The sequence below is a fragment of the Stigmatopora argus genome, chromosome 11 (genome assembly GCF_051989625.1).
Source record: "Stigmatopora argus isolate UIUO_Sarg chromosome 11, RoL_Sarg_1.0, whole genome shotgun sequence".
In the NCBI taxonomy this organism is placed as follows: domain Eukaryota; kingdom Metazoa; phylum Chordata; class Actinopteri; order Syngnathiformes; family Syngnathidae; genus Stigmatopora; species Stigmatopora argus.
This window is the reverse complement of record NC_135397.1, coordinates 13,930,014-13,955,802: the sequence shown is the minus strand read 5'-3', so window position 1 is coordinate 13,955,802 and position 25,789 is coordinate 13,930,014. Positions and strand designations below refer to the sequence as shown.

The following is a 25,789-nucleotide window of genomic DNA, read 5'->3' as shown; positions in this document are numbered from 1 at the left end:
GTTAGGCGTTCCAGTCGTTTACAGGGCTGGTGGAATCTTAGTAACATAAAGTTGAATACAATTTTGTAACCAATTGATTTTGAAATTAAAGATTTAGTTTTCACCCAGAAATTCTAAATCCAGACATGACCGAGACTTTTGGGAGTCAAGATTCAGATATGAACATCATAATGTGATTGGTGATGAGAGTTAAGACACTAGTACCCAGCACTGGGTTAAAAAAATCCACACTTCAACTAAGTGAGTACGAGTAGTTTTTTCAAACATCTGCTTTGCGTGTGAAAGGCTACTTAAAGTCATGTGTTTCCTTCTTTCCGTCGTACATCACTCCCCAGCCACCTCGCGTTCATGCACGTTGGCAAATTGGACGCGGCAGGGTCGACCCACAAACATGGAAGTTTGGACCCCTCGGTCGGAGGTCACGTTGCCTGCTGGGTGGGGGCAAATGCTTGTGTCCGAATCACGATTGACATGAGGTACTGCTTCAGTTTTTTTTTTTTTTTTTTTTAACCAGAGTTCGACTTTGGCCTTATAAAAGAGGAATAAAATGAAATGGAACCATCTCGTATGCTCGTATCTCAAATCTGCTGAGAATTTTCTTCGTATCTCAAATTTCTCGTAGGTTGGTACACTTGTATGTCAACAAGGTATTACTGTACTGTACTGCGACCAAGTTGTTCCAATTTAGAATGTTCAACCAGCCTACCTGCATGTTTTTGGGATGTGGAAGGAAACCGGAGTACCCCGAGAAAACCTACGGAAGCCCGCGGCGAACATGTAAACTCCACACAGTGAGGAGCGACCTGGGATGGAACCCTCGACCCCAGAACTGTGAGGCCGACGTGCCAACCGCTCACGTTGTACAACCAAATTTGTATAAGAATCAGTTAAAAAAAATCTCATGCATCAGAAAATAAAAATGAATTTGTTGGAGGTTAATCGATGTGGATCAGTAGAATAATCATGTCTGCCCTACAGAGAATGAGTCAAGATGAATGATGTTTTATTCTGCAGTCAGCATATGGACTTTAAGCATTTTGTCAAAAGTTGAGTTTATTTTCATATTCTTAAAATTAAATTTCGATTTTATTCCAGGTCAAAGTTTCAACAAGTTCTATAAGCCAAGCTTCGGCTCATTCAGAAATTTCTCATCAATTTCTCGACTTTTCATCCAAAATCAACAAAGATTCTTTTAGGTAGCAAGCAAATGGGGAAAAATCCTTCTAATGCTTGAGAGAATCCCTGACTAATAGGATTTAAGGCTTAACGTTTCTGAACCTACATCACCTAGAGGGCCGAGGGTCAATACGAATGTGAGAGAAAGCCAACATAGATGACTTGAAGAAGGCCGGATGTGCTGCCATGTGACCCAAAAATCTGTAGAATCCGCGTTACAAATTCCTCAAAATGAGCACACTCGTCTTCCATGGAGTTGAAATGAAAAAGAGCAGTAGACAGACAGCAGACAATAGTTTTGCATCATCAATCAGGATTGAGATACAAACTTCTATAAGGGGGGTTTGAAGGGAGCTCACCAGGGTGGTCAATCTCCCTGCTCATCCACACAAGAATGGGGAAGCAGAAGAGCATCAGAAGGATCAAGCCCAGCTCATCCCACTGATGTGCACAGGAAACACAAGAGCATGGGAACCCACCGGGGTGTCGGCGCTGCCAGATGAGGTTCCCTGCCGAGCTGAGGTGAATACCCATCAAGTCAGAAGGAAACAAACAAGGCGCTTCTCTTTCAGGAATGTCTTCATTTGTGGTGCTTTGGGGATGTTTGGGAAATTAAGAGAAAAGGAAAGCAGATTTTTTTTTTTTAATTAAAAAAAAAAAAAATCGGTGACAGTGACGTAATGCACATCAACAGTAAAGCCTTTTTTAACGCACTCGAGGAGATTTTCCAGGTATCTGCTTTTTACTTGAGTTGACTGAGTTGCCACTTTTGATTTTGCTCTGACAGCAAAATGAGTTGGAAGTCACATAGATGGAGAGAATAAAGGCAATAATGTTTTCCAAGTCAAAATTTTCGAAATGGATAGTTCCATCCGTCTTTGACTGCTTTAAAATTCCATGATTAGAGAAAAAATAGTTTTTAGAAATAGCATTTTGTATTTTGTACTTGGCCAAGAAATCGGAAAAAATCCCAAAACAATCACTATTTTTGCACTATTAGGTAAATATCCCAATTGTGTTTTTGCGAACTCTGCCCTAAATACAACCATTGACCAATTATACGTCCTAGCCACCGTTGCTAAGGAATAGCTTCAACCTTTACCATTCTACCATTGTGGCAATGTGGTTAATTTCTGCAAGCATTACTAACTAGCCAACTATCATACGACGAAAGGATCAACGAGCAGCAGATGTCTAAAATTCTGAAGTTGCGTGCCTATGGCAGTGGTGGACTGTCAGGGCCTGCAAGCCCTTCTCTGCTGGCCTAAAAAAATATCTGAATCACAGACTGATGTTAATTATGTTTTGTCCATGAATACTTCAATAATTCCAAATTGTCTGTCAGCTTCCTTTCATTGCTTTTCCCATGGTTGCGCTGCTTCCAGATGTGTGTTTTCATATTTAACCATCTAACCAATCACATTTCAGCTATTATTTGTTGCCAGGGTCAGAAATCTGCCTGAGGCCTTCACAATCAGTTCTGCAGGCTCTGCTGCCTAAAACAAGCGTCGATAAAACTGTTGCTTTAACCAATCAGATTTCGAGTTGGCGACACTAATTACCTTCTCGCAGGTGTAGGGATACGTCATCGCTTTCACCAACTATGATTGGCTAGTGATAGAGTGGACTAGCCAGAGCTACCAAGCTGTATCTGGAGCAAGCTGCACAAGCAAATATATTGTTGTGTTGATTTAATAGCGGTTTTGTCAACCCACAATGGTTGAAGGAGAAGAAGAAATTGAATTGTTTGCAGATTTACTGTCAAAGCCATTTTCAAGACGGACTTTTCAAGAAAAGCTGGACATCATTAAGAAAGGTCGGACAACTCCGAAGCAAGCAAGCCTGTCACAACCAGGAACAAACATTTTCAGCACTAAATCGAATAAAAACGTATGCCAGAAATACGACAGGACAGGGTCGACTTTCAGCATTAGCATACCTGTCGTCAACCTCTGCCGATAACTGCCCTTATAAATGATTATGATTCCCCTTACAAACCCCCAAAAAACCTTACAAACACCGTACGAGTCGTACGGTGTTTGTAAGTTTTTTGGGGGGTAGAAAAGATGGCGATAGAAAAGAAGGAGGAAAGAAAGGACGATGGATTTTGCGAACAAATAACAAAGATTTTTGGTGAGTAAAATATGGCTATATTCCTAAATGTGTCGCAGCTGTAGCTGCAGTAAAGGTTTTATAGCCATCAAATACCCATGAGGGTTGGATTGATTCAGATATAGAATTGAAGGCATCGCTTAGAAATTCACGTCCCGCCGCTGGCCTACGGTATATGTAAATTAGACACGTGGTACCCCAACTGTTTATCTGTTCGTCACTGTTTTTACAGTCAGACTTTTCTATGGACTCTCAAGGTAAAAATGTGATTGCTCAAGAATGCTTCATGGCTTTTTGAAGAGAAGACGGAAGTTTGTCACAAACAGTAATCCGCTTGCAATTTGAGTTTCTGGTGGTTTAGTGGACTAATATGCTGGTTGCTAAGGTCATTGTCTGACGGGTCAAAACGGATTGGACCGGGGCAGAAATTCGGTGGGTGCTGCACGCGTGCTTCAGCCCTCAAGGGGCCCGGATTTAGGGTGTAAAGGGGGTGTGCTTGGGTGAGCGAAGTAAAAAAAAGATGATCTTCAAGCAATAATTTAATGTTTTGGTGTTAAGAATTAATAGAGATGTTTGTTATTTTAATCCACATTTCACAGTGAATAGAAAAGTGAACTTTTTTTTACATCTTAAACCAACATAGGGCTGTGATATTATCACCAAGCAACAACAAGAAAGGTATAAAAATTTAAAACAAGATTAGAATTAAATTTAGTGTAAGGTTAGATTAACTTTATTTTTGAGTGTCTGCATCGTAATCCAAGTTCATTTAAATATGTTTATGTTATGTTACGAGCGCGTTGCCGTTAAAAAAGCCCCCAACCCCCCCCCCCCCCCCCCCCGTCCCTCTCTCTCTGTCACGCTCTCTCTCCCTTCCGCGAAATCCGTCTAATTTTAGTATAGTACTATTAAACACATTTTAGTAATTTTAAACCACTAGTTATTTGTTACTTTGTTAATAGATGGCGAATTAGAACAAATAAAAATGTTTTTCCAATCCAATATCCTGTTTTTGGTGTTTTTTCAGAGGGTTGGAAAGAATTAATTAGTTTTTAGTTCATTTCTATAGGAAACGTTCGTTTGAGTTACGAAAAAAAAATCGACATATGAGCTCAGTCCCAGAACGCATTAAGCTCGTATCTAGAGCTACCACTGTATACTGTAGCGCAGTGGTTCTTAACCTTGTTGGAGCTACCGAACCCCACCAGCTTCATATGCTCATTCACCGAACCCTACTTTATTGTAAATTTTTTTTTTTCAAATTCAAGATATATAAATTCCTCGCAGCACTGATTGGCCAAGCAACGTCATGTGATCATCTGCAGCCATTGATGGTCAAGTGGGGCATGCTATTGTGAATAGACATGATGAGTCGATGTGTCTTGACCTCGGAGGGAGAGGCTCCACGGAATTCCTTGGGTTCGATCGAACCCAGGTTAAGACTGACTCAGGCTGGCAGATTGTGATTGACAGACAGAATGGTGACTGTGATTGGTCATCAAAACATCTGTCAATATGAACTGTAGTGCAGTTGATGTCAATAACTTAAAATTCTCCACATCCTGTCAATTTAAGGAAGATAGTGTTACTTTATTCAAAATAAGAACTCTGAAATCATCAGCCTCTATTTTGGTAAGCGACAATTAACATTTCAACCAAATTTTGAGAATTAAATATATTTAATTGTTAAAGCATCAATTTCGATATGTTGACTGTTAATTTTGAAACATATTGTTTCTGAATAAAATGATAAAACAATGTAATTCCTAGATGTTGATGATTTATTCCCTAAACTTTAAACATTAAAAAAGACATTACTTATACACTACTGTCAAAATAAAATGCCAACAAGTTGCCACTTCAAGGCAACAGCACCCCCCAGCGTTGAAAAACAATACAACAATAGCAATTTCCCTGCAAAGTGAAAAAACGAACACATTCGTAAACTCCCACATCAGATTTTATCATCTTTGACCATTGTGACCTTATGTATCAAATATGAATTAAGAAAAATCAAAAGTATATTTTCATTTTTGTTCTGAGACCGAAATTTTACAGAATTTGAATTTTCTGCCAATTGCTTAATGGTTTGACCTATAGAGGATTTAGAAAACTTCACAAGGCTTTTTTTTTTTTACTAGTAACCAATGTTCCCTCTGATTTTTATATCTGGGCATACAGACAACCTGAGCACACTGACGACCAGTGTGAGCAACATCAGAAATGCTTGCTATGGCCACACACCAGCATGACACATGCCATCAGCAGGTGCATTTTTACAACCCATTAATGATCTAGCCATAACATTTAATTATTAATATCCATACATAAATCATTAATAAATGACACTAGAATTTGCACAAATGTGACTTACCTTATTTTTTCACATCTGTCCTTGAGGTAGTCTGGTTTCATTAAATGTCCATATTTTTCCATCGGAAAACTCGCTCACAACTTTACCTTCGCTTCATGTTTTGCAGAACAGATCTTTGACACTCGAAAAAGCAAAAGATGTCCTTCCAACACTTGTTCTTCTAGTTGCACATACAGACGCTCCCCTACTTACGAACATTCAACTTACGAACAACGGTACATACGAACATGTCTGCAAATTGCGTTTAAGTCCAAAAATGTTCGCAAGTCCAATTTTGTATTTCGCGTCTTTTTCGGAGTAGTACTTCTTTCCGCCGCTAATACCGACGCCTGGCGCTGTGAGAGCTCAGCTCACCCAGCATCTACCTTCCGCATTGCAACGAAGAAGAAGTGCGTGAATGTATCTCCAGTGTGCAAAGAACCTTTTTCATTTGTATCATTAAATATCTCATGCATCCAATATTGAATATGGTTGGTAAAAAGCTAAAGGCTTCTATTGAGGGAGTTGGAAGGAAGAGGCAAGCCATTTCATTTGAAACGAGTGGCAATAATAACGAAGCTTGATGCGCGTGAGAGTGGTGAGCGTTGCACATTCAGTACCATTTATAAACAGAAAGATCGAGCAGCAGGACCCAAATATTGAACGTTGCACAAAGTTTGCAAATCAATTGAATGATGCCATACAGTGCTACTGCATCATTTATGATGAAAAAAAGAAGACAACTGTGCAATCGTCATTAGGTCGCTTCTTTTGGCCAGTTTCTAATACATAAATCTATCTCTCTCTCTACAGTACTGTACATATTCTCTCCATTTTATTAAATGGTTTTTTTTTCAGTACAAACCAATGCGTGTTACTTATACAAGCCTTAAACATACAAATGCACTTATATAAACCTTCAATATACTTATATAGGCCTTAAACATAAATTATAATACAAAATATAGCACTAAATCAACTTACAAACAAATTCAACTTATGAACAATCGCTCGGAACCAATTGCGTTCGTAAGTTGAGGAGTGTCTGTACATCAATTTCAACTTAAAAAGATGCACAGTTCTTTTTAACGCTGGTTTGGGGAGTTGACGAATCACATTCACGTTAGCTAAGTTAGCTGTAGCGTCGTGCGCAAGTGCGGTCAGTGCCGTGATTGGCTGCGTAGCGTGATTGCACGGCATACAATGATTGGCTGGACACCTGCCACTCAATGAATCAGACAGTAAAATGATACATATTTTTTTATACATATCTAATATATTTGCAGTGCGTTCACTGGGATTGATAGGTTTTCTAGTAACTGCAGCTTGCTATTGAATTTAAATAGGGAGGAGCAAAGAAGTGCAGTTAGCTCGCCACTCCACTAAGTGTCGCTCTTTCTTCTTTCCAGTAACCTGCGCTGCACAGTTCACCATTCATCTCGTTGGTTTTCCGGATGTCAACACGATGTGTAAACACCACCCATTCAGTCCAGTGCAGAACACACAACCATAGACAAGTTTTCACTCTTTCCAACCAATTTGTATTATTTGAGGAATTATCAATTGACTAACCCCGTTGTTGGAGTTAAACTTCCCGGTGGAGCGATCGGAGGATAAAAGTCGCTAATTTATTGGCGAGGACGGCGTACGTGACGGGTGGTGAACTGCTGAATCGCCACAGACAGGCAAGCAGGTCCCACAAAAAGAGCGTCGCACCATGGCTGCGGCGACCGTCGTGGAAGCAGAGAAGCCGTCGGCGAGCGAAGGCGACTCGGCCAGTTTTACGGGCATCTGCGAGCGGGCTTGGGACGAATCTCAGATGCGGAGGTATACGTTCTCCACTAAAGCAATCCCCAGGCTGTCGCACGGCGACCCCGCTGCGGAATTACTCATCAACAATGAGGTGAGTACGTTTTTATTTATTTATTTTTTTAAATCAGAGTTTTAAAATAAATAAAACTATTTTTATTTCTAATCATTTTTGCGTCGCGGTTTTTCTTTTTTTTTTTTTTTTTTACCCCCATTATATATCTATACATTACAGAAAAGAAACAATTGTGCCGTTTCACTGCGAATTTATCATTAATTAACATTTAACATTAAGGATATTTTCTAGAGGTTTTTGTTATTTGTTTGCATATGTATCGACATTTGTATCGCAAAGTATTTCACTACTTAGTAATTCTGAAGAGAAAAGGCACAATTCTCTGTGATGTAAAGTCTCATCTCATCTCTCATCTCATTTTCTGAACCGCTTTATCCTCACTAGGGTCGCGGGGGGTGCTGGAGCCTATCCCAGCTGACTTCGGGCCAGAGGCTGGGGACACCTTGAATTGGTGGCCAGCCAATCGCAGGGCATAAGGAGACAAACAAACATTCACGCTCCCACTCATACCTAGGGGCAATTTAGAGTGTCCAATCAGCCTACCATGCATGTCTTTTAGAATGTGGGAGGAAACCGGAGTACCTGGAGAAAACCCACGCTGGACAGGGGAGAACATGCAAACTCCACACAGGTGGACTTACCTGGATTTGAACCCAGGTCCCCTCTGTGAGGCCGACGCGCTAACCACTCAAGCCGTTGGGCCGCCGTGATGTAAAGTATGGATACAAATGTCGATACATATGCAAACAAATAACAAAAATCTCTAGAAAATATCCTTAATATTAAATGTTAAGTTCGCAGTGAAACGGCACAATTCTTTCTTTTCTGTAATGTATCGATACATATTGGTGTAAAAATTGGGGATTTTATTTTCAAGCCTTATCTCACCCAGCCTTGTTTTTATCCTACCGTATGTATCCGCAGGAGCCAGTAGTTTTAACGGACACCAACCTGGTGTATCCTGCCCTCAAATGGGACGTGGCATACCTCCAGGAAAATATCGGCAATGGGGACTTTTCTGTCTACGTAGCAGAAAACCACAAGTTCCTCTACTACGATGAGAAAAAGATGGCCAACGTGGATAATTTCGCCCCCAAGTCACATAGGCTGGAGATGAAATTCTTCGAGTTCGTGGAGAAGATGCAACAAGTGCAGCAAATGGGAGGAGAGGAGAGGTAAAGCTGAAGATTATCTCCGTTTAACGTAGCAGATACAATTGCGTCATGACAAGCTGTTTTCTAGAGTTTACCTGCAGCAGACGCTCAACGACACAGTCGGAAAGAAAATAGTGATGGACTTCCTTGGTTTTAATTGGAACTGGATCAACAAGCAGCAGGCCAAGAGAAACTGGGGCCAGCTGACATCCAACCTCCTGCTTATAGGCATGGAGGGTACGCAGGTTCCACTCCTCATAAACGGCATTTCTCCCCGAGGCCACCTTCTTTGTGATCACGCAATATGACTTAAGTTACCTTCTCCACATTCAGGCAACGTAACGCCGGCGCATTACGACGAGCAGCAGAACTTCTTTGCGCAAATCAAAGGCCATAAGAGGTGTATTCTCTTCCCCCCGGACCAGTTTGAGTCTCTGTATCCTTATCCTGTGCACCACCCGTGTGACAGACAGAGTCAAGTAAGTTATTATATAATTATATAATACATTAAGAGATAAACATTGTATTCATAGAGTGGCATTATTTGTTGAGTATGACTGCTAAGAACTGTCAATTCCATACAATAGTACACACTACTATGAGTCACACTACTGAAATTCTTCAAGATTTAAGAAAAAAAACATACTGGACCTAACTCTAAGTGACTGATTTCAATATGATACTGTATTTTTTCGCATAGACGTCAAAATACATTTTGTTAAGTGTTTTATCTGTTTATCTTTTCTCTACTTTGAAATAAGTGATGGCGTTTCTTGTCACATTGCAGTTCCGTGCGTAGTCTACCGTATTTTCACGACTATAAGGCGCACATAAAAGTCTTAAATTTTCTCCAAAATAGACAGGGCGCCTTATAATTGCCTGACTGCGTCTATAAAAACGGTGCGTCCTTTGTGTGTGTAAAATACAGAAATAGCACTCATTACTGACACTGCGGGTAAAAATATGATGCGCCGTATAGTCATGAAAATACGATAATTTGTGCGCATATAAGCCAACTCGATTCAGTCATAATTTTTTTGCGACAAATACGGCGTATATGCGAGAAAATATGGTATATTTGTATGGAAAGATGTAAAACTGAAAGATTTGGCTGACCAAAAATCTCTATCAACCAAATCAATAACATCAATATGTCAAGTTGTGTCCTCATTCATATGCATCTGTTAGGGCAGCCAAACAGTGCTAAGAAGTGTGGTCTGTTTACAGCCAATTTGAAACCACAGTCACTTCACTTTAAAAAGCAGGTCACTGCTATTATTAGTAAGAAAAAAATAAAATCCTGCTCTGGGTTTACGGCTAGCAGTGCCATAGCAGGTTGTTTGAGAGATTAAAAAGTACCAATTTATATTCCAAAAAAACAATGTTAATGAATGTCTTTTGATCTATTTACTTGTGCTTTATTATAGTTAAAGATTATTGCTTGTCTTTCTAGGTTGATTTTGACAACCCGGACTATAAGAGGTTCCCCAATTTTAAAAATGTTGTGGGTTATGAGACAGTTGTGGGCCCGGGAGATGTGCTCTACATACCTATGTATTGGTAAGTAGTAGACTTTGCAAATACAAATAGAAAGCACATCCTTATCAATTTTTCCTTCATTTCTTATAGGTGGCATCACATCGAATCACTTCTGAGTGGGGGAGTTACAATTACGGTCAACTTTTGGTACAAAGTATGCATTGTAAACAGTTTCAAAGTAAAACACTGCCTTAAGATACAAGTTTTATTTTGTCTCAAAGCAGTTATATCTCAAATCAACATTATACGTTAAAATGCCAAAAACCAACAAAACATTTTGCAATTGATTATATAGAAGAAAATAGTTCTACCTAATCTTCTTTTTATAAAAACATACTTTCAGGTAAAAAACAAAAAAAAGCTGCTTCAATTCAAATTTAAAAATCAAATGAGACTATCCAAACTTTTGAATAAGCGCTGATAAAGCCTTACTACAGTGGTACCTCTACATATGAGCTTAATTCGTTCCGGGACTGAACTCCTATGTCGATCTTCTCGTAACTCGAATGAACGTTTCCCATTGAAATGAACTAAAAACAAATTAATTCGTTCCAACCCTTTGAAAAAACACCAAAAACAGGATATTGGATTGGAAAAAATGTTTTTTTCTTCTAATTCGCCATCTATTAACAAAGTAACACATAACTACTGGTTTAATAGTAATAAAATGTGTTTAATAGAACTAAAATTAGACAGATTTCGCGGAGGGTAGAGAGAGGCACATAGAGTGAGGCGGCGGGCGGGACTTTCCACGGCAACGCACTCGTAACTGAACAAACAAATTTAAATTAACTTGGATTAATATATACAGACACACTCAAACAAACGTTTAATGTATCTTTACACAAAACTGAATTCTAATTTTTGTTTTTTTGTTTTTTTACCTTTGTTCTCCGGGTTGACTCCACCCGGACGTTCAGTGGGTGTTTTTATAGGAACGCATCAAGAGTTGTTTGTTTTTGCCTTCCCTTCAAAATATTTTGAAAATGACGCGCTCAAATGTCCTCACAATACGATAATGCGCGACTACTTGCCAGCTTGTCAGGGTGCCTTTTTTCTACAAAATCAGAAAACTCTTGCCACTTCGCTAGCATGTCTTTGTAGCCTTTGTAGCCAGGCGGCCCCTCTCTTCCACCTACTCCTCGCTACTGAGTTCCCGCAACACCTCCAAATGTTCGCTCCTGGAGCTCGATTAAATCCTGTGTCATCAGTTCTTCGTGGTGCTCGGCAATTAGATCATTCACATCTGCCTCGTTAACCTCCAGCCCCAAGGAATTTCCAAGTGACACGATATCATCCATGATAACGAGCAAGCTCTGTGACACGTACCTCACTCTCATATTTTTCAATTATTTCGCGCTTAATGTTGATTGTCAACGTTCGCCTTTTCTTTGCACAACTCTTCATTCCACCTGTTTGCTTTGGATCCATTGTTGTTCACTTTGTATTATGCATTGACTAATGGGGAAAAACACGGCAAAATGCAAGCTCTGCCCAGTGCTCGTAGATATCTTTTATACACGAAAGAGATGCGGCAAAAAAGACAGTGCGCTACAATGATAAACAGCCTCTCATGTCTTGGCCACCTGGCTTTCTTGCATCTCTAAATTTTTCTTGTATCTAGAGATAATTATTTGCTCGAAATTCTCCTCGTATCTCGAGCTGCTCGTATGTAGAGGTGCTCGTATGTAGAGGTACCACTGTATTTTCACAGATTGGTTCACCATATAGTTAAAGATAGAACTCAGTAGGTTAATCGTTTATCATATAAAATTGAAACCTCCTAGTTCAAATGAATGTAGTAACTTTTGTGAATGTCTTACAATGTGTGTTTCAAGGGGGCACCCACACCCAAGAGGATAGAATACCCACTGCGAGCTCACCAGAAGGTGGCCATCATGCGGAACATCGAAAAGATGCTGGGAGAAGCACTTGGGGACCCTCGACAAGTAAATGCCTCCTTTCCTCTTTTTAGGTCACCCGTTTCCTGAAAATCCCTGTTGCACGTTCAACCTTGCCTTCAACCTACTTTCTGCTTATATTTAGGACTCACCCACGTCAAACCTTTTTTTTTTTTAATACCTCCCTTAAGTGTCCTAGTAACATGTCTGTGTAATATTCCCTTCCCCAGGTGGGACCATTGCTCCGAACTATGATCACAGGACGCTACGAAGACCCCAACGAAGAGGTGGATCTTTGAAACATCCTTGTTTGACTTTTGGACTTTGTCGCTGCATGGCAATAAGCGCCTACTTTGAAACCACCGTGCTTCTCAGAGTGCCATCGTCTTGCCCAACTCGTGGGAGTTGACTACTTGAAGAGGTTTTTTGGGGGGTGTTTGTGTTTTGTTTTGTCTCGGTTAGTTATTTATGTCAGAGTTTGAAAAATTTGTAATTTAACTGAATAAATAGGCGAATAAGATGCGTAATGCAGCTTTTGGATGAGTTAACCACTTGTAATGAGTTCAGTTCTTGGGCGCTACATTCGTCAATCTTACATAAGGTTCATTAGGGCGGGACGCAAGTCACCTGAAGTAAACAAATGATGCTGACAACATATGAATGCAAATACTTCTTTACCGGACATGTTGGACAAATCATGTTTGTTTGATTAACATAACAATATTTACCATCTATGTTTCTAAGCAAGCATGCAAAGACTAAACTTTATCTAACTAAGCTTTGGCTAAACGAAACGCCACAAAAATTGCCAATGGGAAACGAATAAGTCCAAAAACTCATGGACCATAACGCAGTCCGCGTATGACACCTTTTGAACAATTAGTGGATTTTTGGCTTATCCCCTCAGGGGTTGCCATGGCAAGACTAGAATCACCTGTTACATTTGGCACAAGTTTTATGCTGATGCCCTTCCTGATGCAATGCACGTGTGGGAATTTTGCTACCAAAAGAAAAAACACTTCCTGTATAAATGTGATGAAACAATGATGTCGCCATTTAGATCAAATTCAAAATTTGTAATAGGCTATAAACAAGGTAATTTTGATGGTGAAATAGAACATTTCTTCCATTAACTTGAATGTACAGTAATCCCTCGATTATCGCGTCTTCACTTATCACGAATTGACTAATTCGCTATTAATTATTTTAAAAAAAAAATCTTTAAAGTTCATAAAAATGTGAAAATTCACGCTGAAACTCGTAAGCGGAAGCCACTTTTGCTACTAGGACTCAGCACTGAAGGAAAAATAAGGTTTTTTTTTAAAGTTCATAAAAATGTGAAAATCCACGCTAAAACTCATAAGCAGAAGTTAATAGGGGTGACCCTACTTCGCGATTTTTCGATTATCGCGGCCATGGCTGGTCTACATTAACCGCAATATTCAAGGGATTACTGTAAATAGGTAATATACTGTAACTAATATTTTTGGAGCCAGGCTTCATTGGCAATCTCCGGTACTGGAAGCTTTTAAAATACCGGGGACTACAAGCGGTTGCCCTTTTGTCTTTTCTGAAACTGACATTTTATGGTGTAGAACATGGGATTTGAGGGATGAAAATGACGGGAACCTGGCCCGTGACGATATGTTATGAACGTATGTTGTTTCAATGGGTTTGGCATCATTTTGTAACAGTTAAACTCAGCACTTTTTACCTCGTGACATAATTTTTGTGTGGGGTTTGACAAACTTAACAAGCCTATTTTGACAACATATGGGCTAAAACAGAAAGATGTCCGATTTGAAATATAGAAAGAAAAATGGAAAAAATGTAGATAATTGCTCTCTACGACAGTAGCATATGGTTCTTAGAATTAGGCAAAAACAGTATATAGGTAATATGAAAGTTATTTGGACAGTGTATTACTAATGTAATCAAATTATGATCCTATTTTTTGTTCAGGAAAAAAATTAACAAATTTGCTTTTCACGTAGACATAAAAAAACACCTGTACTCGGATTGCACATTGCTTGCTTCATACTGATGATTCTGTTTCTGATGAGGAAAAAAAAATCACTGGACTTTTTAATTTGACAACATTATAACAATACACATTTTCTACTAATTAGTCTTTTTTTTGCATTAAATCCTCTTACATTCTTGACAATAACCAATTTAGTTATTCGAAAACCATGTTGTAAAAATGATTTTTTTAAACAAATGACCATTTAAAAAAAAAATTAAATCTTAGACAATATTATTTACCGTTGTTTGTGCGGCCGAAGAACTTGACCCGAGGGATTGTTTGTCTAATTTATGTTCTTAATCTCTTGGATTTCTACTTGAAGGACTATTACTAGACACCGGTAAAAAAAAGTGCATTTTTGGGGGGGGGATATTGCGGTAAATACATCAACATTCAGGTTTGTGCTTCCTATCCAACTCATTCACAGAAAGGCTCACTTTGAAAATATTTTAGGCTGATACTGCACACATAAAAGCTGCTTGATAAACTTCATGGCTATTGGTGGGATGTACACGGCGCTAACACAAAAAGTCATTCAGCTGCACATAGTTAATTAGTATAAAGCGTATTCTTTTGCGAAGCTACACTGAAACGAGTTGACATCTAAAGCAGGGTTATAAAAAAAGCTTGAAGTATTTCATTCAAATGACCTCCAAAGCATTCATACGTCAAATCACTTCCCCCATCAAAAATGAATGTGTTTAACTACAGTTTTGCTAAGAAACTTCAATTAACAAAATGGTCTCATTTATTTGTTTTAATTTCCTTTGAAAGTTTCAAAAAGTTTGAAAATTCAGCAATTTTGAAACCATTACCGAAAGAGAAACAGCTCACTAAGGCAGGGATCGGGAACCTTTTTGACGGAGAGAGCCATTTATAATTCATATTTTTAAATGTTATTCCTTGAGAGCCATACTCTGAATTTAAAAGTCAACATACATGAAAATCTGTGTAATTTCACCATTCTTAAAGTACTAAAAGTGTTTTGAGAACATTGTTACACTGTTGAGAGCCATATGCAACCATCAAGAAAGCCACATGTGGCTCCTGAGCTGAGGTTCCCTAGCCCTGCACTAAAGCAACATGTACATTTTATGTTATTGAAGGGGAAGTTCAAGGAAATTTTTGGCTTGTTGATGCGGACACTTTACTGTAAAACTTGTCTTTATCTTGAAAAAGTCAAATTGTGAAGCATGACCTTCCATTTTTGTCTTCTCAGAAGAAAAAAATGAAATTGATGAAAGACTGAACTGCTTTTCCCAATTGTACCTCTACACAAGTTGATCATTGTGTTATTTGCTGTGTTGAACTCACTGTTTTTGTTTTGTTTCTATAATTAAACATGTTCGCAGATAAATATATTGTTACATTGTTGATTATGGATTAAAGACGTTTTAGTGAAATTGATGGCTATAGACATCCAATCCATTTTGACTGGAACAGTTTTGCAGCGTACGATCGTCAATGCAGCCAATTAATTAACATGGAAGAAATGTAACAAAAGCAACACAAAAAATATACAAAATTAGTCTTTACTATAAATTGTGCGTTCATTAAAGCAAGAGGGTTACAAGTTCAGTCAACAGCCACGGCACACGTTACAGTAACAATAACCATATCAGCCAGTCACAGGAAACTCTGTTGATGTATAATCATTCACTTATGAATAAAAGAGTATCCAGTAGAAACACACAATTGACCAGTGTGGGCCTTACCTAATGGTAAAAGTCAAACAAAAGTATTTCACACTAAATTCACAAAACTCAAGATGTCATGATACTCTGCAATGTGATGAGTACAGTGGGGCTTTGAGACATGAGTGACCTGACTAAAGAAGTTTTTGAGAAGGCTGGAATGGAAAATGGCACCATTGATTATAATAGGAAAATGTGTTGAGAGTATTTTCGGTAGTGCTGGCCAATTCATGATTGCGGATTGTGAAAAAAATTATTTAGGTGGTCAAATTGGACGAAAATATGCATGACAACAGCCAATCAGTCCATCATTTGTTTTGTTTTATGATATCTACAAGTACAAAAAAGGAATGTTTTTTTATGGCTGGCCAACTCTAGTTTTGAGTCACAAGCATGGTCACAAAATGAGCACAACTCTTATCTCAAGGCACTGCTGTACAAGTTTAAATTGTTGAATGTTACTATATATCTCAATCAAGCGTATTGCCCCCATAAAAATCTTTACGTCCAAATTCATGACTCAAATCCCAAATTTTTGTTTTGGGGATAGAACCACAATTAGGACTTGCATGTTTTTCCAACTTTCAGTTTTCTCTTTCGTGTTTCATTTGAAATGATACAAAGAAAATGTTTAGCTTATATAGACGTTGCTCTTTTATGCAATTGATGTGGCAACTATAGAAAAACCCACATAATCTTAAATACACCCACAAATCTAAAATACGGTTTACTCAGATACACTAGTTTTAAAATACTATACAATAATATCTGCCCAGTACGTCGCGTTTGGAGAAGAAACCACAGTGTAAACGATCATACGTTTTTTTATCTGGTGGCATAGCAAAAAACAAAATGAGATAAAAAGAGTTTTCGCATATGGTAAAAGCAGTTGACATGAGAAAATATATAAAGCGCCACGAGAACTTGACATAAATCGTCATACAATAATACCCCGCAAATGACCTATAATTCGGAATGAAATGCCACCAAAGCAAAAGATTTAAAAAATGGCGCAATGGGATCGTGAAGTCCATCATTTGGACGTCGCTAAAGATGATAGTGTACAAAATGTGCACTTCAAACAAAATTAAAACAAAAATATGTTAAAAACCAAAACAAATGTAAAACTCATACATAACATCAATGAGAATCATTTCAAACCAAGTGATAACAAATAATAGACAAACGTGTGTTGTCAATGAAATCGGTATTTGCGAGCCGGCTTGAGGTTGACATACGTCTTCTTCAGGTCATCCGTTTCATTCTTCTTCACCACCTGATAGCGTTCACCTTTGGTGCTCACCACCTGGTTGCTATGGTAGCGAACAAGTTTCTTTGGAGCCTGGCCCAAATGGAAATAGAAACTCCATGAAAACAGTTTGCGTGTTTGCAAGAGAGTTTCTAGAGGACTTTTTACCTCTTTGGGGGCAACGGGTCGATGCGTTTTCTTGTCCTCTTCGTTGTCGACCAGCATGTATCTGGGGGGAGAAAAGTCCACATTTAGAATGATGTTTACTGCCATTTTAGGGCGATAGACATTCAATCCCTTTGGATTCGGTGGGCTGGCAGGGATTGTTCACGGTTTGTCCCTTCCAATTAAAAATGGATTGGGTGTCATCCGTTTTATTAATATCATCTTTTCAGTTAGCGGTCGCCACTGTGTTACAAACAGTTATTTTGATAGGCCATCCATCACCGACTTTTCAAAAATAATGAGCTGACTAACTTGTTTATATGAAACTTCTGGTATTTACTGTTTTGCTAAACAAAAAATTGGACAATAAATATTAACTCACTATCATTGTTTTTCAAAGTAAAAAGCAGATGTTTGCGATACTCACCATCATTGTTTTTCAAAGTAAAAAGCCGATGTTTGCGAATATAATTTCGATTCACCACATGGAGAATCAGTCTGCTTTATCAAAGAACTACAGAAAACAAATACAGTGGTACCTCGTCATACGACCGCTCGTCATACAAAATGCTCGTCTTACGGGGGAAATTTCGATCGAATAATTCGCCCGTGATGCGGTCAAAATTTCGTGATGCGACCAAGCCAGGTGGCCATGGCTTTTTTTTTTTTGCATATCTTTCGTGTATAACAATATCTACGCGCACGGAACTAATTAATTCAGATGAGTTTCTCATAGGACCAGGAAACGCACAACGCGCGGGCAAAAAGAGGGCTTTCTGGGTAATGAAGTATACTCGTGCACACAACACCCATAGGCAATGGCAACCTTTCTCAGAATAAAACTTCATTACCCACAATCAATACGTGGGTAAGGTCAACTATTGTATTTCCTGTTATTCTTTCTAAAAGGAAAGAATCTCCCGCGATCGTTCTTTAAAGACTATTTCTCGTTGGTGGTCGTGCGTTATCCTATTGTGATGACATTTGTATGCGACATTATCGAAATATATTTTGATGGGTAGACAAAAACAAACAACTTGATGCGTTCGTTTTGAAGACTTCGGCGGAGCGGCCAGGTGGTGTCAACCCGTAGAACTACGTAAGGTAAAAAAGATTACAACAAATTTAGAATTTAGTTTTGTTTGAAGTTACATTAAACGTTGAGTGTCTGTATATAGTTATCCAAGTTAATTTAAATGTGTTTGTTCGTTTACGAGTCGGCCTCGTTTGTTGCCGTGGATAAAGCCCCCCCGAACAGACCCCCTGCCTCCGTGTATGCCGCTGTCTAACCTCCGCGAAATGTGTCTAATTTTACTCCTATTAAACACATTATTACTATCAAACCACTCGTTATTTATTACTTTGTCAATATATGGCGAATTATAAGAAATAAAACATTTTTTTCAATCCAATATCCTGTTTTTGGTGTTTTTTTCAGAGAGTTGGAACGAATTAATTTGTTTCCCATTCATTTCAATGGGAAACTTCCGCTCGAGTTACGAGAATCTTGTCATACGAGCTCAGTCCCGGAACGGATTAAGCTCGTATCTCGAGGTACCACTGTAGTTCATGTTTTTTCCTTTAAAAATCACTAAGAGAAAATTCAGTTTTTTTTTCAACAATAAAAATTAAAGAATATTAAGTTTTTTCCTTATTTGTTTTTACATTTAGAAGGATAAAGAAAAATAGAAAAAACAAATTTACAAGGAATTACAATTCCTATTTTAAGATAGAAATTACCCTTCAGTTACAATCTTACATATTTACATATATTTATGTCTAAAATGCCTTTCCTATTTCTGCATCCTCACCTTCTTGCTATTGTGACAACGAAATTTCCCGAATACGGGATGAATGAAGTTATCCAATCCAATCCAATATGTTCATTAACATGAATATAAATATGTTCCTTATGTGCTGTCCCTTATTAAATAAATTAAACTCAAACTCAATGTGACGATCAATTGCTTGAATAATGCCAGCCCTCATAATTACTACCAAATAACAGTTCTGTGAGTGGTCACTTACTTCTCAAGGATGCTTTCTTTCAGTTTTTGATCCCCCACTGAGGAGATATTTTTCCCCTGATTTACCTGAGGACACGAAAAAGAGTTTTTGCCTCGTTCTTCTACACGACAACATTAAAATGACCAAAAGGTGGACTGACGTTCAGCGGTGTAGGGCTGAGTTGGACATCGCCCTCGATGATGAGGCGTACGGCTTCTTCCATATCGCCTTTGGCGATAGATAGAGCATTTCGGGCTTCGGACAGGCTGCATTTTGGGAACATTTCCAGAAGGTGCTGCTCCTGAGTTTCCAGTTCCGGTGCTGCAAACTGATAACGAACAATTCAAAATTATTCACTTCAAATTTAAAACGACAATTCTCTTTATTTTACAACTGCATTACTTTAGCGGTGGCGCCCTCCGTCTGTGCTTGTAAGCACTGCATATCCCGGCCAGACTGGGGTTCACTCAATCGTCGATCTGCAATTTTAGACAAGCAGTCCCGTGTTCCAACCATGCTGTTTTCTCCGTCCACTAGAAAGGAACACATTGACATAATGAATATGAGTCAGCGCTACATAAATGGACAATCCAAAGAGTAGAAGAAGGACCTGAAATTCGGGCTTTAGCGAGCGTGGACGCCAGACTGAACATCATTTCACAGACTTTGACACTGCAACATAAAAACGAATAAAAAGAACAAATTCGAGTTATTGCATTTTTAGGACTTTTTCTGTTGTTCTGACCTGTCAATTTCGGCAAAACCCGGTATGTACGCCTCGAGCATCTCAGCGAAGACCTCCACATCAAAGTTCTCCTCCACACTCTGCTGGGAGCCGAGATCTTCTAGAACTCCGGTGATGTATGAAAGCAGGACGTCATCCAAAGTGCTGTATTTGAAAACATTCAGAACACTGTTTTTTTCAAAGCTATTGACAGCCATGTACATATACGTCCAATCTTTTCGGACTGGGAGTGGCTGGCAGCGAATATTTGCTAACAGCCTGCGCAGTCCAAGTGGATTTGACGTCTATTGCCGTTAATGCTACCAAAGAGTTAAAAAAAACAAATCGATAAATTAAGAGGAGAACCCACCTGAGATCTGCATCAGGGATGTAAGTCAGTAAGAAGTCCTGCAACGCACCGTGGATGATTTTTTGGAGGTCCATGGTGGTTTATGAACTGTCCACGGGAGAAAGGAGAAAACTATACCGGTTAGCGTGCTCCAGTGGACCCAATACCAAACGCACAGTCTTAATATAGGGCGCTCTTACGTGAACTACTGCTTGCAAAACGTGTTATGACACACACATATTTATAGACATATATTCATTTTGGCTGAGATAGCTGTTCACGTCTCAAATTATGACATTTTAAAATATTACAGATAAACGCGGAACAATACAACAATATGATTAATGAGAGTATTCAAAAGGTCGTTTCGAATATTGGCTTTCGGCATCAATTGTCAAATAGTGGTGAGCAATGCTAAGCCAATGCTAACCTCTTTTGCTATTTAACACCCGATTTGCACTAAAAATAAGCAATTGGTGGACTTTTGCGTCCCTCGACGACGTCAGTATCCTTCTCACTTTTCAATTTCGACAGAGAATTGCATTTTTGTTGTTGTTAAACTGACGTAAGTGGAAGTGTCACTTCCGAGGTAAATTGCTAATAGCTAAGAGGCTAACAAACATGCCTCGGCTTGTTGATTATCCAAAACGACGCTGATTTTAGTTGACTTACTGTGTCCAAATGTGTTAGGACATGAAGTGCTCTTACGTTGCCTCAAAATTATTCCTGATAATTCCTGTGGGATTCAGTTGTGGATGATGGAGTCAAATATGATCTGAATGTGTGCAAGCTTATCAGCCAATCACAACATTAGGACGTCATTTCCTCACATTGTAAACAGCTTGCGCGACCAATGTGGTGTGAAATCGGAATAATGTGTTTATAGACTGTTCAAACCACAAACAAAGTAGGAATGCATTGCAGCAATTATCTCATCTCATCTCATTTTCTGAACCGCTTTATCCTCAGTAGGGTCGCGGGGGGTGCTGGAGCCTATCCCAGCTGTCTCCGGGCCAGAGGCAGGGGACACCCTGAATTGGTGGCCAGCCAATCGCAGGGCAGAAGGAACAAACAGCCATTCACCCTCACACCCATACCTAGGGGAAATTTAGAGCACGTGTGTCAAAGTGGCGGCCCGGGGGCCAAATCTGGCCCACCGCATCATTTTGTCTGGCCCGGGAAAGTAAATCATGATTGCTGACTTTCTATTTTAGGATCAAATTAAAATGAAGGGTATAGATGTATATTACATTTCCTGATTTTCCCCCTTTTAAACCAATAATTGTAATTTTTAAATCATTTTTTTCAGTTTTTAGTTCAAAAATCATTTTGTAAAATCTAAAAAAATATATAAAAAAGCTAAAATAAACATTGTTTTAGATCTATAAAAAACTGAATATTCAGGGCTTTTAATCCAGTTCTTTTAATCCATTTATTAAAAAAAATCTAAATATTATATCTAAAATGGTCCGGCCCACATGAAATCGAGTTGACGTTAACGCGGCCCGCGAACCAACCCGAGTCTGACACCCCTGATTTAGAGTGTCCAATCAGCCTACCATGCATGTTTTTGGAATGTGGGAGGAAACCGGAGTACCCGGAGGAAACCCACGCAGGCCCGGGAGAACATGCAAACTCCCCACAGATGGACGGAATTTGAACCCACTCATCTGCCGGGCCGCCCTTGTTTCTTTTCATAGATAATATTTAAAACCCCATTTACTCTTTTCTGTCCAAAGTTGGCTGGGATAGGCTCCTCCAGCACCACGCGACCCTTGTGAGGATAACCGGAACAGAAAATGAATGTATCACTAAGCTTTGCCAGATTTCACTGAGTGGCAATGAGTTCCCAACAGTTAGACACAAGATGGCAGCAAAGAATTGTTAATAACAACTGCACATCTTCAACTGCGTTAAACCCTTTTCAGACAACTGGACATGACCATTTAACATGTTTTAGGTGGAGTCTGATTGGTTTTATTTACAGCAAATGATAGTGTTCATGCTTTGGCTGAGTTTAACAAATCTGTTATCTGTGTAAATAATCGACCACACTTCAACTTCACAGAGACATAAAGAGGGAAGGGAAGAAAAGAATTGTCCCATCTAATGAGAAGCAAATACACAGAGCAAAGATGATATAATATTTTAAACTAAATATTGGTAGTAATTTAATTGCTTCACTGCCATGTGCGCTTACATACGAAATTAAATATTTCAAAGATAAATACTGTAATTAGAATTATTTTTATTATATTGGATATATATATATATATATATATATATATATATATATATATATATATATATATATATATATATGTACATATATATTGTATATATTTAACAATTTATATTGAGGCTGTATACGTTCTTCAACATGTAAAGTGCTGAACAATGTAATTGCTGCTTTTTAAAACTATTGTATTAATCTTCTTTGGTATATTTAGGTTTTTTTCTGGAATGTTTGTAAAAATACATTATGTTTTACATAGGTCTAACCCAGTGTGCCAATGACATTATTGTGCTATTGCAAAATACATAAATATACATGATGCGCCACTTTAAAGCTTACCATGTGTTAATGGCCCATTTGTTGTTGTTGTTGTGCACCTCAAAATCAAGCGTGACGTTCAACCATGTTGAGCCAATACCCTGAATCTGTATATTGTACGGGTGAAGCAGATTTTCATTTCCATTCAGACAATGACAACTGGGGGTCGACCGCACGGATGTCTGAGCTAAAGGAGAAAAAGATAAATTACAATTCTCATCAACAAAACACTGAAAGAGCCAAATTAATTACCCTTTAGCTAACTTTAGACAATAACGCTCAGAGCTGTCTGCCGAGCTGTATTATTCTATTAATGCACAATTTGCAGTTCAGCTACAGTGACTTCATATTTGGATTTTATTGTATTTCCAAGATGACGTGTAGTGTTGTAGTATTCCTATTATAATGACTTTAAATTATTCCATAGTTTCTGGTGAAATGATCGTGCAACAGAGATCTTATCAGCACATTCTTTGCGGGGTTAATTTGTCAAAAAGTAAATTTCACTTAGTCTAGCTGCCTGTGAGCATTATAAAAGGACATTTAGAGTGTGAATTCAAGCACACAACGCTTTAATTAATCAAAACTTTCATAATGCCAGCTTCTTTTCATAATCATAGCCTGTCTTTAATGAAAATCTCATTCCCCTAACCAGTTTAAATCGTATTGTGTCGATGTGACAATCTGTTAATGACACATGTAAGTTCAAAGTTGGAAGTCATTTTTGTTTCACTTGAAGGGACAAGAGCTGAGCTGGCATATTGTGCATCCACTGAGTGCTTGACCCAATCCAGATCCGGGCCACCTAAGTGGGCCTAGCCTGTCTTCCCGTCTGCCTCCTGTCCCCCTTTCAGGGGGTGGTCTCCAGCCGGCTCATTGCCACTTAACCCCCCCACCCCCTTTATTCAACACACACACATAATTCAGGTTTGAAATGTGCATTCAGCATTTTGTCAAATATGTACTCAGAGGAGACAAGTGATATTATTCTAAGGAAAAAAAGCCACATTATTCTCAAAATACATTCATATCCCTTTATTGTCTTCAGTTTTAACATGAATGCCTCCTCAAAAAGTTATCATTTCCTTTTATAATTAAAAACGGCAATTTATTGCGATAACTGCATAGTAATTATTCTTGTAACAGTGTAAAATGAAGAAGATCCGGATTTATTCTTGTAATTCAATGACGTCTTGAGATTTTTATGTTTTTGCTGTTGTGACATTAAACATTTATTGTTGCAGCATTTTTTAATATAATATTGCAAAGTTATTGTAGATTTTTGATGAGAGCTGCTGCGAGTAGTGAAATAATTCAATCCAGAATTAATGAACAGCCATTTTGAAAAGTGATATAATTTTTTAGAGACATTGTTTATTTCAAAATGGTCCAAATGCTATTCTTTGACCCTCTTAACAGTAAATGTTTTCTGATTTTAGTAGTCTTCGATGACAGAAAACAGATTGTTTTTGTAAGTAATCAAAATACAATATATACTAACATCAGATTTTTCATTTAAAAAAAACAATCATACTATTTCATAGTTAGATGGTATTCATAGTTAAATTGTTCTTAGCAAATGTTTAATTCCATTACAAATTTACAGCTAAAATATCAAAGCCAGAGTTAAAAAAAATCAGTATTTAATGTGATTTATCTACAAGCAGATTGTTTAACCCTCACCCCTCCCAAAAAAATTATGATTAGTTGATTATCAAAAATAACATTTAATTATTATTCTCGCTTTACACTGGTAACTATGATTTTTTTAGTCTCACACTTGAGAATTTTTTAGTTTTTCTAATGTTATGCATGTTATAAAATTATATAAATAATATTTTTCAAACAATTTGCCAACAGTGTTCTGCATACCAACATATTAAATTATTATTTTGTTTCCCTAATTCACTGCCAATCCTTTCTGACTGATGTACCATTCCCTCCCAGTCAAAATAATTTGGACGTCTATCACCGTCAATTCTGGTCAACGAGTTTATTCCGTGTTTCCCTAACGCGCACAATAAGTGGTCCAACTCCTTGTACAACTCTGTTATCTCCGTGTCAGCAAACTCGGCCCCCCTTGTCTCGCATCAGTCGATAGGTTAACCTGCGCGTGGCATCCATCTTTCACGACCCCCCTCTCCCTCCTCCGTGCATTACCATTGATCTGTGGGAAATAAAGAGCACATGTGTTATTATATACACTCCAGAAAAAAAACAAAGCCTTTCACATTGATGGAGTGAACAGAGCAAATGTATGAAATATTGCCTCTCCGCCATCTTCTGTCTTCCTGTCAATAGTGCAGCCTTTGCCCACAATGTGGATCAATAAGTCTTATCTTTTCACAATAACACATAACAATGTCCTCAGTATTGAAATTCACATTCAGTTCTTCAAATGTAAAGTCTATAATATAGGCATGTTTCTCGCTGTGCTGTTTATTTTTATTTATTAACTTTTTTATTGCGCTGTCAGTCGAAGATGTGGCAGTTACAAATTTACATGTTGATTTTCTGGACGTTTATCTGCAGCTTTTGGGGGTCTCTCATGTGTGAGACTGCTCAGCGGAGAGGAGACACCCCTCTGTAAAAACATCTGTTGTTCGAAAGGCTGTCAGATTTTGCGGCCTCCGTCTCTTGTCGAAAACAGGCGTCGTTTGTTTTGATCATTTCTCGGGGTGGGAAGAAATGTTATTGCACCTAAAAGTCAACTTAAACAGCAATTTCAAATGGATTTTTGTTGGCATTTTCTTTCCCCGTGTGGGTTGGACAAGCTGCTGGAAGATGATAACAAAAATATGAATTATTCATAAAGATGCACTGGTTATCTGATTGAGAAAGCTGCTGGAAAATTGAAATTTACAAAGTGTGCTATTGTATCTAAAACAATCCGTGTGGTTA

The 25,789-nt window shown here is 38.4% G+C and overlaps 2 protein-coding genes and 1 long non-coding RNA gene across 5 annotated transcripts; 1 reads left to right on the top strand and 2 right to left on the bottom strand.

Moving 5' to 3' along the window:
• Positions 1–1,014: 1,014 nt before the first annotated feature.
• LOC144084575 (uncharacterized) lies at positions 1,015–5,831 on the bottom strand. The gene is made up of 3 exons (XR_013303851.1): positions 5,663–5,831; positions 1,536–1,768; positions 1,015–1,421 (listed from the first exon to the last, which is right to left on the bottom strand). It is a non-coding gene; the product is annotated as an uncharacterized LOC144084575 (long non-coding RNA).
• Positions 5,832–7,059: 1,228 nt separating this feature from the next.
• hif1an (hypoxia inducible factor 1 subunit alpha inhibitor) lies at positions 7,060–12,647 on the top strand. Its single transcript, XM_077614101.1, has 8 exons — positions 7,060–7,544; positions 8,451–8,701; positions 8,769–8,917; positions 9,014–9,159; positions 10,134–10,240; positions 10,310–10,373; positions 12,058–12,168; positions 12,351–12,647. Exons 1-8 carry the CDS (start codon positions 7,359–7,361, stop codon positions 12,417–12,419), a joined length of 1,083 nt encoding a protein of 360 aa, XP_077470227.1. The 5' UTR covers positions 7,060–7,358; the 3' UTR covers positions 12,420–12,647.
• A 3,015-nt stretch (positions 12,648–15,662) lies between these two features.
• cuedc2 (CUE domain containing 2) lies at positions 15,663–21,181 on the bottom strand. 3 transcript variants are annotated; one of them, XM_077613902.1, is made up of 9 exons: positions 21,043–21,181; positions 20,356–20,442; positions 20,007–20,150; positions 19,872–19,933; positions 19,664–19,794; positions 19,422–19,589; positions 19,283–19,347; positions 17,258–17,318; positions 15,663–17,182 (listed from the first exon to the last, which is right to left on the bottom strand). In XM_077613902.1, exons 2-9 carry the CDS (start codon positions 20,427–20,429, stop codon positions 17,036–17,038), a joined length of 852 nt encoding a protein of 283 aa, XP_077470028.1. In that variant the 5' UTR covers positions 20,430–20,442; positions 21,043–21,181; the 3' UTR covers positions 15,663–17,035. The 3 variants fall into 3 exon arrangements, with proteins under 3 accessions (XP_077470028.1, XP_077470027.1, XP_077470029.1); XM_077613901.1 differs by having other exon boundaries at positions 21,007–21,162; XM_077613903.1 differs by lacking the exon at positions 21,043–21,181 and adding an exon at positions 20,765–20,924.
• Positions 21,182–25,789: the final 4,608 nt, after the last annotated feature.

What these genes read in the sequence shown, in the direction of transcription:
- hif1an (XM_077614101.1), top strand. Translation starts at nt 7,359, where the DNA reads ATGGCTGCGGCGACCGTCGTGGAAGCAGAGAAGCCGTCGGCGAGCGAA. An exon ending in CTCTACATACCTATGTATTG is followed by an intron (nt 10,241 to 10,309) that starts GTAAGTAGTAGA and finishes CATTTCTTATAG; the next exon opens with GTGGCATCACATCGAATCAC. An exon ending in CACTTGGGGACCCTCGACAA is followed by an intron (nt 12,169 to 12,350) that starts GTAAATGCCTCC and finishes TCCCTTCCCCAG; the next exon opens with GTGGGACCATTGCTCCGAAC.
- cuedc2 (XM_077613902.1), bottom strand. Translation starts at nt 20,429, where the DNA reads ATGGACCTCCAAAAAATCATCCACGGTGCGTTGCAGGACTTCTTACTG. An exon ending in CGCTAAAGCCCGAATTTCAG is followed by an intron (nt 19,795 to 19,871) that starts GTCCTTCTTCTA and finishes GTTCCTTTCTAG; the next exon opens with TGGACGGAGAAAACAGCATG. An exon ending in GACCCGTTGCCCCCAAAGAG is followed by an intron (nt 17,183 to 17,257) that starts GTAAAAAGTCCT and finishes CATTTGGGCCAG; the next exon opens with GCTCCAAAGAAACTTGTTCG.